The sequence below is a fragment of the Anomaloglossus baeobatrachus genome, chromosome 5, assembly GCF_048569485.1.
Source record: "Anomaloglossus baeobatrachus isolate aAnoBae1 chromosome 5, aAnoBae1.hap1, whole genome shotgun sequence".
In the NCBI taxonomy this organism is placed as follows: domain Eukaryota; kingdom Metazoa; phylum Chordata; class Amphibia; order Anura; family Aromobatidae; genus Anomaloglossus; species Anomaloglossus baeobatrachus.
The window spans coordinates 51,025,427-51,040,901 of record NC_134357.1 but is presented as its reverse complement, the minus strand read 5'-3'; the positions used below and the strand labels follow the sequence as shown (position 1 = coordinate 51,040,901).

The following is a 15,475-nucleotide window of genomic DNA, read 5'->3' as shown; positions in this document are numbered from 1 at the left end:
ACTGTATGCAGTGAGCTCATTAGCTCCCTCTAGTGGTGGCAGGGGATTTGGAGTAATATTATAGAAAAAAAGAGCTCCAACTACATTAAAGAGTACCAACCAACAAGATTTTCATATAAAATTGAAGCCAGTGCTATACTGGCGCTAGGGTGCTAATTCTAAACATATCTTTAGTTGTGCGGTCGGATGTACAGTTTCTGAAATACAGGCAAGTGAAGTTTGTGAAATGCACTGTTATTTGATTGATAGGTGCAACGGAATATCTAATAGGTGGGTCGGGTTTTGCTAGTTATTCCCGCCCATGTCTTCCTGCCTGTCCTTCCTCCTCTGTCTCTGTTATTACAGGTGGAGGAAAGAGGGAGGAAGGACAGTAAGGAGGAAGGAATGGGAGGCAGACAGGTGTGAGAATAACTAGCAAAAACCCAACCCACCTATTAGATATTCCGTTGCACCCATCAATCAAATAACAGTGCATTTCACAAACTTTACTTGCCTGTATTTCAGAAAGTATACATCCGATCTCACAACTAAAAGTATGTATAGAATCAGCATGATAGTGTCAGTATAGCACTGCCTTTAGGTTATATAGGGAAATCCTGGTGGTTAGTCACTTTAAAGGTAAAATATAAAATGAAGTAGAACATTAAAAACAAAAACACAAAAAATGTCGTTGGGTAATCAATAATTTCCTTCTTCATAAGAGACGTGTTATATGTTGCAGAGCTATACTTGCTAGAAACCTGCCAATTAGGCTACTTTCACACATCCGGTTTGAGCCGTGCGGCTCAATCCGGCTGTGAAACCTATGCAACGGATGCGGCGAAAACACCGCATCCTTTGCATAAGTTTTACATGCGGCCGGTCCATTTTTTTCCGGTTGTGGCATGCTACTGAGAATGCGCAGTGTAAGAAACCGCATGCGGCGGCTGGATGCGTTTTTTTCCGCATCGCGCCGCATCCGGCGTCCATAGGCATGCATTGAAAAATGTGCCGCCCGGCCGGATGCGGCGCGATGCGTTTTTTTTTGCCGGAGCAAAAAACGTTGCAGGCAACGTTCCATCCAGCCGCAGCATCGGCTAAATCTGCCGCATGCGGCAAAAACCGGACCGAACGCAAGCCCATGCGGCACAATACGGCACTAATGTAAGTCTATGCAAAAAAAAACGCAACCGGCGGCAAAAAAAACGGTTGTGGTTTTTCTGCAGAGCGCCGTATTGTGCCGCAGAGCAAAAACCAGATGTGTGAAAGTAGCCTTAAGGGGGCTTTACACGCTGCGACATCGCTAATGCGGAGTCGTTGGGGTCACGGAATTTGTGACGCACATCCGGCCGCATTAGCGATGTTGCTGCGTGTGACACCGATGAGCGATTTTGCATCGTTGCAAAAACGTGCAAAATCGCTCATCGGTGACATGGGGGTCCATTCTCGATTATCGTTACTGCAGCAGTAACGATGTAGTTCGTCGCTCCTGCGGCAGCACACATCGCTCCGTGTGACATCGCAGGAACGAGGAACCTCTCCTTACCTGCCTTCCGGCCGCTATGAGGAAGGAAGGAGGTGGGCGGGATGTTCCGGCCACTCATCTCCGCCCCTCCGCTTCTATTGGGCGGCCGCTCAGTGACGTCGCTGTGACGCCTCACGGACCGCCCCCTTAGAAAGGAGGCGGTTCGCCGGTCACAGCGACGTCGCCGGGCAGGTAAGTATGTGTGACGGGTCTGCGCGATGTTGTGCGGCACGGGCAGCCATTTGCCCGTGTCGCACAACAGATGGGGGCGGGTACCCACGCTAGCGATATCGGGACCGATATCGCAGCGTGTAAAGTAGCCTTTTTTAAGAGCTAATATCACGGTGTTTTATCAAATCATGTGTAATGTGATAATAATTTAGCATTGCTGTTTGTGTAATAGTATTTATTAATGATATTTGTTACGTTCCTGAAAATATTTATAAGATTTTGGACACGTAAACCCAGTGCCGCCCGGTGTAATTTCAAGGCATGCTGCCATTAATAAAGTGTATACTTCAGCCGCTGTACGAGAATGTAGACCGCTGTGAAGTTGGGTTCTGTAAAAGCTAGAAATAACTAGTTTTATAATGCGTGATTGAAGCATGAAATATAGTATTTTGGCAGCCAGCTGTGACTCTGATTTCTGAAGCTGCGCCCTATGCCAACTTCAAATGAGGAAAAAGTAAATTCATTCTCGCAAAACCGAAAATACTTTGATTCAGAGTTTTAGATGTGGAAGGGGGCTGACTGGGACTGGATACAAATTTGGGAAAACTTCATAGTTACGGCACAAAATCAGTGAGACCTCAATGCAAAACAGAGGGGCTTGTTTTGTGAAATTGCCTTTTAACTGTTGGGATTTGAGAACTTCAGTAAATCATCAGCGCCACCTAATGGTGAGAAGTAACACTGAGAAAGAAATGTGTATATTGGATAGCGTTGTTTCTTTCGGGGACAGGTTTTTTTTTTATTTATTTTAAGTGAACCTGTCACCACTTTTATACTTTTTTTTTTACACTTTTATAAACACTTTCCATCACTTTTCAAATCATGTAAATTAAAGGGAACCTGTCACCAGATTTTTGCTTTCCACACCAAGACTAGCACCTTAATCAGCGCCTGTGCTGCGTTCTATAAAGATGCATCTTGTGGACTGACTGCGCCTGCACACAAATACCTTTATAAAATCTCCCATCATGTATGTAAATTCTTCAGTCCGGTCGGAAGGGCGTCATATTTCGCAGCTCTCTCCTCGGTGATCTCGGCCTCATTTGAGGATTGACGTGGATGACGCCTCCGATTCTAAAGTTATAAAGACTATTAGGAGTCACTTCTGAACTTTTTTTGAAGGAGACACCTATGAGAGTATAAAGAGGTTGTAGGAGCCTACAAGTTGACTGGCAAACTCTCGCACCTGCACAATTTCACAAACATTCCCAGCTTGCATGGGCGCACTTCGTTCTTCCCTATTGTGGGCAGAACCGAAAACATAAGTGTGCCTGCGCAAGTCGACAATGTCTCTGTGCAGGTGCAAGATTTTGCCCGGTACATATGTACCGCCCCCGTGCCAGTGGCCGAGCCGCTCGGATCCGGACCCGCGGTGGCTCGAGGGGTCTCCGGACCCTGGTGTTCGCGCGGACACTCGAAGTTAAGAAGGGAGGGTGTATATACAGGGGAGTTAGAAATTTGTGACGCCACCCACGGTGCGTGGTAATGTGGGAGACCACCGCTGCTGTTGGGGAGCCCGGTGGTGAGGGTGTAGCAGCAAGATGTTTAACCCCTCCGTGGGTAGGGGGTTTGTGCCCCGGGGCCCGTTGGGGGTTGGTGACAGGGTACCGTTGGGGAGAGGAAGGGAGTTTTTCAGTGTACTTACTCAGTCCAAGAATACTGACACCGACAGCTTGTAAACCAGAAATCTGAGCACCACTGTAGCAGGGAGGGAACACGCGTGGATCCGTGCCCTTGGCGTTGCTTGTTAGCCTGTGGCCTTTTCCGTGGCACCTTCTCTCTATTGGACCCTCAAGTTTGGAACTATTCGGGTCCTGCTCACCCGTATGGCTAACGGAGTGAGCTTGCTGTCAGGTTTCACGCGTAGGATTTCTTTGGACTGTACTCTGGGAAGGTCCTATCCCATCAGTGCGCTAGTACCCCAATTTTGGAGTGGGTTGGGGATGAATTTTGAAGTCTTCACCCCCATTGGGTAAATTACCGGGACGCGTGAAGCTACTTCCCGGCCTAGGGTCCACGTACCCCGTCGTACCCTGGCCCCTGCCCGGAGATGGCTCAAGGCCGCCAGCTGCCCTCCTCGGCAGTCTGTGCCCCTTGACACGATCCCCTGCGACCGGGGTTCCAGCTCCTACCAGGCCCAGACAAACGTCGACCACCTAGTACTGAGAAGCCCTGCTCCTGACCTCCAACAACACTCCCGTGACCTCTCTCCTTGAGAGTCACTGCACAACTCCTTCTTTTCACTTTCTCACTTTTCCCTACCAACCCCCCATGTGGGCGGCCCTATTCCCTTCAGGCCCCCCCAATGGTGTGTCTGGTGGGTATGGTGCAAAGTGTTCCTAGGATTTTGACTGACTAAGCTGTTAGCAACACCAAAGGACCAGGATCCGTAACCAAGGAGGAGGTGGATACTGTGCAGAAGAGCAGATTGCACAATACCCTGTGACGACCTGATAGGCCAGGGCGTCACACATAGCTAACACAGTTGACGTCATCCACATCCAAAATCTTGCGCCTGTGCAGAGAACTCGCCAGTTTGCGCAGGCGCACTTATGTTTTTGGCTTTGCCCGCCATAAGGAAGAGCAAAGTGCATCTGTCTCTGCCCAGGTGCAAGATTTTGCCTGTCTACGTTGATGGCTCCTACAACCTCTTTATGCCCTCATAGGTGCCCCCTCCAAAAAAGTTCAGAGGTGACTCCTAATAGTCTTTAAAACTTTAGTATCGGGTGTGTCATTCCTTCTTCAGCTGCTGCAGAAACTCTTTTTGAAAAGGAATGAGAATGAAGTAATTATTGCACTTTATTGATTAATATTCATGTGACACAGCCCCATTCAGACACCTGGTTCTCAGGTGTCCTATCTATGTTTTTCGTCCCTATGATAACTGATTAAGCTGTTCAAATGTCTTTTTTTGATGTGGAGGTTGAAACTGTGTGTCCGCAAGGCAAAAACGAGATATGTCAGTTTTTGATCCAAGTTACGGCTATAACTCACACATTCAAATATTTATTTTTCTATTTTTTTTGGGGGGGGGGGGTAAAAAAAAAATGGATGCCATCAGCGTGTCATCCAAGCATTACTTAAAAAAAAACAACAAAAAAACACGGATGATGGTAAAAATGGACACAGATAAAAAGTGAATGACGATCAAATCCATCACACTGTCTGTTTTTCTCAAATGCTAAAAAGCAAAAGAAAAAAAAAGTCTGAATTAGGCCTTACGGTATATTGATTTGCAGCCTCTTTTAGGCCTGCGACACACATCCGTGACGCCAGTACATGTTTGTCATTTATTGCACGTACCAGCGGCACGGAGACACGTTCAGCAATGCTACCCTATTGTAGCAGGCACCACACGTAAAACCACACGGAACGTGTGTCTGTGTGCATTTGTACGTGTGTGCGTTTTTCTGCATGCTGACATGTCAGTGTTTTTTCCGGCAGCACGGGTGTCACACGGCCCGCACCCGTACCACACGGGTGTAGTGTGGATGCGGTCCTGTATGACACGCGCCGGAGAAAACACACGTATCAGAGAAAAAAAAAAAACCTTAACTCACCTTCTCCAGCCCTCCCGTCTCTGCCGCTGCTGCCTCTTGCTGCCGAGCACCGCTCATTATTCTCATTTAATATTCACTTCACTGCGGCCGGCAGCAGCGGGGAGATGGGAGGACCGGAGACCGAGGATCAGCACCACGGACAGCAGCGCGGACTACGTGAGTATGTAAATAACCTGTTCTCCAAATGTTATCATGGATAGCACACGTAGAACACACGTGGCCTGCACGTACCAGAGACACAATATTAGGCCATGTGCGCATGCTGCGGATTTACCCACGGAATTGCCGCGGATTTCGCTGCAGAAATGAGGTAGAAAATGTTTATAACATTTCTGCAGTCCTTCTCCAGCAAAATCTATGGAGATTAAAAAATGCTGTGCGCACACTGCGTTTTTTTTTTTTTTTGTCCCTGCGGATTTACCCGCGGAATTTCCGCTGCGGAATTAATGTGCATGTCACTTCTTCACTGCAGGTCCCTGCGGCTTTGCCATTGATTATTGGTAAATAAAACGCAGGGACCAACCTGTGGCAAAACCGCAGAAATTCTGCACCAAATCCGCACCAAAACCACACCAAGACGCGGCAAAACCTCATGCAGATTTCGTTGCGGTTTTGGTACGTTTTTTTTACTGCAGGTGCGGGATTCTTTCACAGGGTCTGGTTTTTCTTTAAGAAAAAGTCATTTTCTAGTGCGCACATAGACTTAGGTCTCGTACGCACGTTGCGTAATTGTATGCATTTACGCTGCGTATTGCACTGCAGCGTAAATGCATGCGTCCTGCGTCCCCTGCACAATCTATGAAGAATTGTGCATGATACGTGCGCATGATGCTTTTATGAACGCAGCGATTTGGGTGCTAAAATTTTGACCCAAATCTGGGCGTTCATAAAAGCAGCATGTCAATTATACCGTGCGCTATGGATGCAGCTTCCACTCTGTCTATGGTGGGAGCAGCAGCCTTAGCGCATGAAATCAGGTTTTTTTTAAGTGACTGCGCTGCCGTCACTCAGGTTACCAGCGGCTAGCTGGAGTCCACCCCCCGAGACCGCAGCTCACCTGTGACTTCATCGCTGTCACTCGGGCGACTTGCTGTCACAGTTGGAGGATCCAGCGGTGGCCACGAGTAACCTCAGTGACAGCTCAGCTGATTGCGCGGCTCACCTCAGTTGCTGCGTGGAGCTGACAGGGGCGGCGGTGTTCTTCTGCAGCTCTTGTCACCTTCATGTGGCAGAGCTGGAAGCGACACGGGACCTCCGTGGATTACGCCGGACATGGATGGATATTTGGGGCATAATAAATTGGTGAACGAGGGTTTTTTGTAGTGTTTATTATTTCAAATAAAGGATTTTCCGATTAATTATGGAAGGTATCTCGAGGAGACGCCTGCTATGATTAATCTAGGACTTATTGGCAGCTATGGGCTGCCATTAACTCCTCATTACCCCGACTTCCAACGCACCAGGGCAATTCGGGAAGAGCCGGGTAGAGTCCCAGAACTGTCGCATCTAATGGATGCGGCATTTCCGGCCGGCTGCTGGCTGATATTGTTAGGCTGGGGGGCTCCCCATAACGTGGAGCTGCCCATCCTGAGAATACCAGCCTTCAGCCGTGTGACTTTACCCTGGCTGGTATCAAAATGGGGGGGAACCGCACATCGTTTTTTTTTAATTATTTATTTATTTATTTTACTGCACTGTATAGACCCGCCCACCGACAGCTGTGATTGGTTGCAATGAGACAGCTGTCACTCAGCGTGGGGGCGTGTCTCACTGCAACCAATCATAGGCATCGGTGGGCGGGGAAAGCAGGGAATACGAGATTGATTAATGAGCAGCCGGCTTTTTCAAAATAGTAAAAGCTGTCGGAGCAGTGTGAACGCCGTGCAGCACCGCGCTGGTGATCGGGGATCGGTAAGTATGAGAGAGGGGGGAGACTGACCAACAGACAGAGAGAGGGACAGACAAGACAGAGAGAGAGACCGACCGACGGACTGAGGGAGATTGACCGACATAGACAGAAAAAGAAAGAATGACCAACATCACTACAAAAAAATCACAAAACGTACACGGAGCATACAGACATTCATCCGTGTCACGTACTTGTGCGCATCAAACCATTGACTTTCATGGTGTCCGTGTGTGCGTGTTCCGTGCAGGAAACGGACATGCTGCCGTGCAAAACGGAAACACATACGGATCACGGACACGGACATGATGAAAAACGCAAGTTTGACCACAAACATAGATTAACATTGGTGCACGTTTGTCCGGGTCTCCAGTATATACGGAAACGGGACAGACATGCACGTTTTTAACGGATGTGTGTCGGAGGCCTTAAGAAACTTGCCAAATAATCAACGTGTGTACTGAGGTAAAAAAACGTAACAAATATTCAATGTGTGAAAAAAGCTGTGAAGCCCCGCATGTGTAGTGTCGGTGCATTACCTTCAGGGACTCCACTTGGATGGAACAGTCTGGTCTTTGTCACAGGTAGGAAATCTTCTATTTGTCGTGACGCCACTCTCAGAATTGCGGTCAGTGGGGACCGCCACTGCAGATTAGGGGACGCCTGGGGCTGATGGTGAGTGCAGTTAGTTGGAATAGCCTCCTGAGAGTGAGGCAAGCCCCAGGGCCCTGTGTAGGTGCGTAGTACCACAAGGCGCAGAATAACTCCACACACGCAGGATGTCTTTCAGGGATTTTACTCACTTCAGGTGGCAGGGTGAGTAACCCGGGCGTAGCTGGGATGAACCAGGCTGGAACCAGGTATCCTTCAGGCTGACTTCTGATGGTGACTACCAACTCGCCTTCCTTAGCCCTTGGTGGTTTGGGGTAACCCCGACTTTTAGTCCCTATGGGGGTCACCCAGGGAAGTTGCTGAAGCCTCTCTCCCCTTCGTTTTGCCGTTTGCTTGTTGCCTGGGCCAGATCACTCCAGCTGCTTTCCTCCTGTGAACTATGGGCCCTAACTGTGGCTACGTGGCTGCGGCTTTTGGGTGTTGTGGTGTGGGCTTTGAGGGCCCCACACCGGCAGGTTTAGCAAGGAAAGGTGGATCTATCCCCGCTCCGGGATCTGCCGCCCGTTTGGGCCTGGTACTCCCTAGCAGTCTCCTTACTTCCCACTCTGTGCTCTCTCTCTAGCTGGAGATGGGTTTCGGGTAGCACTCCTAGGTGACCGTTCTCCCCCGTCGGTAGCCACTGCGCGGGCGCTGTCAGACTGCAACAGCCCCAGGGGAAGGGGTCAGCTCCTCTCGGAGCTCCCTGGACTCTGCTCTGCACTGAACCGGCTCACTGCTCCTCCTCTCCTGTTCTTGCCTACGCCACCTAGCAACCAGGCTCTCTTACCACACCCCTTGAGAGGAGATGGAGGCTTTTGGCCCCCTCCACTATTCCAGTGAAGGTGAAGGCTTTTCCCCCTCCTGGGATCCCCAGGGGTCCTCTCATAGGTACATGTGTGAGACCTGATCACTATGCGCCTGTGTAGTCACACCTCGGTCAGCCTTCTGGATTACCTGTATTGTACTGTCCCCAGCATGGGTGCAGTACTCAGTGGTGCCTGACCAGGTCAGGGGCGCCACATTCCCCCTTAGTTATCACCAGCACGTCCTCGGGCTGCAAGACAACATTTTAAAATGCATAAAACATTAAAACATGGTAAAACGTTTTAAAAGCACCAGGTACCATACATCACCACCCTCCACCCACAAGTCCGTTAACCCACCCAAAACCCTCTCACGTTGGCCGCGCCTTCAGCCACTTCTGGCAGGATGTAGAGGCGGCTTTCATGGTCTGGTGGTCTTCAGGGTATACCTGGCCTGGTGGAGCCGCGCCTTCAGCCACTTCTGGCAGGATCCAGAGGCGGCCTTCACAGTTGGTGCTGACCAGGTACCCTCTTTGTGGTGGAGAGCCAGGCCCCATAAACAGGCATGCTCTCTGGTCGCAGGTAAGCCAAGGCCCTATATACGGACGGGCTCCCTGGTTGCAGACGAGCCAAGCCCCTAAACAGGCTGACTCTGGTGGTGGTGGTGCCCTCTGGTGTAACTATTTACACTGCGAGAGTTTGTGGCTATAGCCAGTTCATAGCCTTAAGGTTCATTTCTCACATCAGTTTATGTGGGCACATCTCTTAAACTTTAAAACGTTGCAAAAACTTCAAAACTGGTAACTTGCTTTACTTTACATGAACTTTATGCAGACTCCTCCTCACCAGGGCTTGGGCCTGTAGGGCTGCGGCACCTGTTGCTTCCTTGACCTCTTTCTTCATCTGTGGTAGTCTCATCAGTAGGTTCTTTCTCTGTTCCTTTTCTATCTTTCCTTTCTTCTTCTGTGCCTGTGGCTTTTCCTTTAAGACATGGCGTTACATCTAGCGCATACCAGCCTCTTTCGCCTTGATGCATGGTAAACTGCACTGTGTCTCCCATTTTTAAGTTTCTTCCAGGATGTCCTCTGGGCAAATGAGCTCTCACGTCTCGTCTATTGACAAAAATGCCCTCTTTCATACCTGATGCCACTATAAAGCCGTATCCGCTCTTCAAGTTAAAGTCTTCCACAATTCCTCTACAAAGGGGTCCTCTGACCTGTGCTTTGGCTCTTCTTAGGGACCGTTTTTCTTCTAAGTCTCGGGCCATGACTTCTCTCTGCTCTGGGGATGGCGGTGCAGGGAAAAACTGGGTTCCGCTACGGCGCCGTGTCTTGCGGGCTGGATTCTGCGAGGTACAGCTTACAAGCTCCCAGGTGAGGCTTTTGGGCAGATCTTCTTCAGCAGACGGTGTTAGGTCTTCCTCGTCCCAGCGGGAATATGGCAACATTTCTGGCTCGGGGTATGGATCCACTGCTGGTGGCTCCTGAGTCAGCTCCTCATCTTCCTGGCCTCCCCTCCCCCTTAGTGCTTCTGAGCACTCCTTTGGTGGCAGTGCTGGGGATTGACTTTCTTCAGCAGGCCCAGGCGAGGGACTCTTTGGCGTAGTTGCTGCAGGGGTTGCCGGAATCCTCTTGGGGGTGTGCGGAGGGAGCATGTACTGATCCACCATCTCCTGTGGGAACTTGGCCTCCATGTCAGCCTTCAGCTGCCAGTATGCGGGGTCCTCCCCTACCAGGGACTTCCTAGCAGGGACCTCCTTGGACTGGGGAGCGGTGTCTGCTCTGGCCTTGCAGGCCGGGGAAAATGGTGATGCAATCTTGTCTTGGTGGGCCGCGCCCGGCATGGCGGCGGCCTGGTCTTGGCGGGCCGCGCCCTGCATGGCGGCGGCCTGGATCGGCGTCGCTGTCGCGATGGGATCGGTGCAGGCTGGGCTGGGCGTCGCTGCAGCGATCGGAGCTTGGCGGGCCGCACCTGGCGTGGCTGCGGCCTGGTTCAGCGTCTCACTTGCGGCATGGATGAGGGTCGCGGTGGCAGCCGGATCTTTGCGGACCGGACTGGGCGTTGCTGCAGGGACCGGGTCTTGGTGGGCCGAGCAGGGCATCGCTGCGGCGGCCTGAGCTTGGCGGGCTGCACCTGGCGTGGCTGCAGCCTGCTTCAGCGTCGCCGCGCCGGACGCCTCTTCAGGGGCCGCGGACGTGGCAGCAGGGGTCGGGGCACTCGCGCTGGCAGGGGCATCACTGGACTCACCCATCGGTGGCAGCATCGGGGTCTGAGTCGTCACCGCCCGGTCTGGCACTCGGCGCGCGGCTCTCCCCTCATAGGCCTGAACCGCCGCGGTCATCCACAGAAACTCCGTCCGTCCCTCTCTGATCAGCCTTCCGACCCTGGCCTCCAGTTGATCGCAGAACTCGGCGAGCTCCCGACACCACTAGGCAGCGGAGCCTGGCTCTGGGTCTCTGCATTCAGACGCCATTTTCTCTAGCAACAAGCTGCTGGCTTCTTTTCCGTTCCGCCGTCTCTGGACGCTTCCGCTCTCTTCACAAGCGAGGTCAGAACCCTGCAGGGGATCTCTGGGTAGCCACACCTCTTCGTGGGCGGTAACTTCTCCCAGCGCGGGCTGCTGTTGTTTTTCAGCGCGCTTTTCATGGTGGCAATATGGCGGCGCTTCCAATTTTTCAAGCGGACCGCCCAGGCACATGGTCACCTGTCTAGACAGGTCTAGTCCTTATCCTGTTCGTGACGCCAGATGTGAAGCCCCGCATGTGTAGTGTCGGTGCATTACCTTCAGGGACTCCACTTGGATGGAACAGTCTGGTCTTTGTCACAGGTAGGAAATCTTCTATTTGTCGTGACGCCACTCTCAGAATTGCGGTCAGTGGGGACCGCCACTGCAGATTAGGGGACGCCTGGGGCTGATGGTGAGTGCAGTTAGTTGGAATAGCCTCCTGAGAGTGAGGCAAGCCCCAGGGCCCTGTGTAGGTGCGTAGTACCACAAGGCGCAGAATAACTCCACACACGCAGGATGTCTTTCAGGGATTTTACTCACTTCAGGTGGCAGGGTGAGTAACCCGGGCGTAGCTGGGATGAACCAGGCTGGAACCAGGTATCCTTCAGGCTGACTTCTGATGGTGACTACCAACTCGCCTTCCTTAGCCCTTGGTGGTTTGGGGTAACCCCGACTTTTAGTCCCTATGGGGGTCACCCAGGGAAGTTGCTGAAGCCTCTCTCCCCTTCGTTTTGCCGTTTGCTTGTTGCCTGGGCCAGATCACTCCAGCTGCTTGCCTCCTGTGAACTATGGGCCCTAACTGTGGCTACGTGGCTGCGGCTTTTGGGTGTTGTGGTGTGGGCTTTGAGGGCCCCACACCGGCAGGTTTAGCAAGGAAAGGTGGATCTATCCCCGCTCCGGGATCTGCCGCCCGTTTGGGCCTGGTACTCCCTAGCAGTCTCCTTACTTCCCACTCTGTGCTCTCTCTCTAGCTGGAGATGGGTTTCGGGTAGCACTCCTAGGTGACCGTTCTCCCCCGTCGGTAGCCACTGCGCGGGCGCTGTCAGACTGCAACAGCCCCAGGGGAAGGGGTCAGCTCCTCTCGGAGCTCCCTGGACTCTGCTCTGCACTGAACCGGCTCACTGCTCCTCCTCTCCTGTTCTTGCCTACGCCACCTAGCAACCAGGCTCTCTTACCACACCCCTTGAGAGGAGATGGAGGCTTTTGGCCCCCTCCACTATTCCAGTGAAGGTGAAGGCTTTTCCCCCTCCTGGGATCCCCAGGGGTCCTCTCATAGGTACATGTGTGAGACCTGATCACTATGCGCCTGTGTAGTCACACCTCGGTCAGCCTTCTGGATTACCTGTATTGTACTGTCCCCAGCATGGGTGCAGTACTCAGTGGTGCCTGACCAGGTCAGGGGCGCCACAAAGCCACTATGTAAAAATGTAAGACATGTAAATTAAAACTTTCCATTGATTTTTTACTACAAAAGTAAAGCTCATGCACGCTGACTCCTTGCTCAATTCTGCCATTATAATAATTATTATTGTATTCAGTATAAGCGGCTTGTGTTATTTATCTTTTCATTTGGCTTTTTGCCTTCTAGCTATTGACAGTGAACCCGGAACATCGCTGCTCTTGCCTCGTGGATATTCAGACGTCAGCTTATCTATCAGATATTGTCTGGGAAGACGTCCTGGAGAAGAAAGTGGAACCAGGTTTTGTTCCAAATGCAAGTCACTTTATGTTTGACTGTTCTTACCGGAGGATTTTTCGCCCCAGTATCATCCGTACTTCCTCTCATTAGGCTTACCTTGCATTTCAGGTGACAGAATCTCCTATTTAATAAAAAGTGCACAAAGTGCATTTTGCAGATTTTGTCCTTCAGCAGAATATTTAACACCTCAATGTATCAGTATATGTAAGAGTTGTCAGCCTTGTGTCAGGACAAGAGAAGAATGCGTTCTGCTGATTTTGTGAGAAGTATCCGGCAAGGACGTGATTTCATCTTTTACATGTAAACAACATTATTTTTATTCACTGAAAACAAGTAGACAAAAAAGTATCAAAAAGTGATATAAGTTTTCATTATTATTATTATTATTATTATTATTATTTATTTTTATTATAGCGCCATTTATTCCATAGCGCTTTACAAGTGAAAAGGGGTATACATAAAAAAACAAGTACAGCAATCATGAACATGAGAAGGCACAGACTGGTACAGGAGGAGCGAGGACCCTGCCCGCGAGGGCTCACAATCTACAAGGGATGGGTGATGATACACTAGGTGAGGGTGGAGATGGTAATGTGGCGTTATGGAGGAGTGAGGGTTAGGCTACTTTCACACATCCGGTTTTTGCTCTGCGGCACAATACGGCGCTGTGCAGAAAAACCACAACCGTTTTTTTTGCCGCCGGTTACGGTTTTTTTTTGCATAGACTTACATTAGTGCCGTATTGTGCCGCAGGGGCTTGCGTTCCATCCGGTTTTTGCCGCATGCGGCAGATTTAGCCGATGCTGCGGCCAGATGGAACGTTCCCTGGCACGTTTTTTGCTCCGGCAAAAAAAACCGCATTGTGCCGCATCCAGCCGCTTCGGCATATTTTTCAATGCATGCCTATGGACGCCGGATGCGGCGCGATGCGGAAAAAAACGCATCCGGCCGCCGCATGCGGTTTCTTCCACTGCGCATGCTCAGTAGCGTGCCGCAACCGGAAAAAAAAAAGACGGGCCGCATGTAAAAACTTATGCAAAGGATGCGGTGTTTTCGAGTCGAGGGTTACTCCAAGGCAATGAGCTTGCGAGACTGGGAAGAGTGAGCAACCATCAACTTTGATGGGTAGGCTTGTTGGAGGGGTTGAGAGAAGAGGAGGAAAGATGATGAATTCTGTTTTGTTAATGTTAACCTTAGGAATAGCGCAGAGAAGGATGAAATAGCAAAGAGACATTGTGGTATTTTGGTTAGTTTGGAGGTGATGTCAGGTCGAGAGGTATCATCAGCGTTGAGGTGATGTGATTAAGTTTTGTAGACTGGACACAAACATAAAACAAATACATTAATTTAAAAGGAAATCTTTCAGCAGGTTTTAGACTCTAACATCATCTGTAAAGCATATATGCCTATAACTGTGTGTTATCAATCAGTTTATCTGTTTTCTAGAAATGAGCCTGCAAGTGCAGAGATTTGGCCTATACTTGCAGCTCTTAAAGCTCTCTCCCTTGCTCTCCTCCCATTGCCGGCCTCCTTTCTGTGACTGACAGGTCACTCTTCTGTATAACCTTCTCCCTTGCCTGTCATGATGTGACTATAGGATAGCGAGGGACAGGGGCTCCTATACTGTCCCTCATGCTCTTATACTGTCCCTAACCTCCGGGTTATCCCTCATGGTGGAGATGCCGGAGTCCTGCGCCTTACTGTTCTCCTGACCAGAACTAATCTCTCCCCCCCCCCCATTTGAGGGAAGGAAGAGGCAGGAATGTGATGGTAAATAGATAGTAACACAGATACTAACAGACAGGGAAAAAACTAAACTCAGGCACACTACAAACTCACAGGAATAAACAGTAAGAAACAAAGGAGAAAAGCAAGAGCAGGAAGGCAGCAACAAAAGAACAGGGGTTAACACCACAACTGCTCAAAACAACAAAGTACTACAACCACCAGTAGGTCTGTATCACAACACTCCACCAGACCAGTATAAAGAAGCTATAACTGGCATTAAAGGAAGGGTACAGCCAGCATATATAGGAGGGGAGAAAATGTGATTAGCTCCTTCACAGCATGTGATCAAAGGAAACTAACAAGCAGCCCAGCAGAGCTTAACTCTTGCTAGCCCGCCTATGATCTACCAATCTGTGAGTCGACACCCGAGTCTGCCTGTACTGATCACAGACATCAGAGAAGTTATCAGGCATAGTGCCAGAATCTGTAGTCTCCATAGATCCTGATGCCGCCATGACGGTCGTCGATGTTTGAAAAAAACCTCCTTGTGACACTGCCCTAGTTCTCGTGCAGGCGCTGTTATTTCCACTGGTGGCGCATGCGCAGTAAAGCCCTAATGATGTTGAGAGAACTTGACTAATGATCCATGCATGCTCTGCCACCAGGAGACTTGTATGACCTACAGTACCTATTCCTTGCTTGAGAAGGTGCTAATCCTTGTTCATAGCTTAGAGTTGACCCCATGTAAAGGACTGGAGAGTATCAATTTCTATAGGTGCTGTCCCTTGTAACTTTACATAAAGGTTATTTCTAACATTAACAGTTTTCAGCCATCCAAAAAAGATTGTTGATTGGCTGGAGTGTGACCGTGAATCCTGATTCCTGAG

The 15,475-nt window shown here is 50.2% G+C and overlaps 1 protein-coding gene across 1 annotated transcript in view; it reads left to right on the top strand.

Annotated features, from left to right (window-relative positions):
* Positions 1-15,475, top strand: part of STK32C (serine/threonine kinase 32C) — a 320,810-nt gene that overhangs the window by 291,051 nt on the left and 14,284 nt on the right. The window contains exon 9 of the mRNA XM_075348496.1: positions 12,750-12,875. Within this exon, the coding sequence (XP_075204611.1) occupies positions 12,750-12,875 (126 nt within the window). The remainder of the gene's footprint in view (positions 1-12,749; positions 12,876-15,475) is intronic.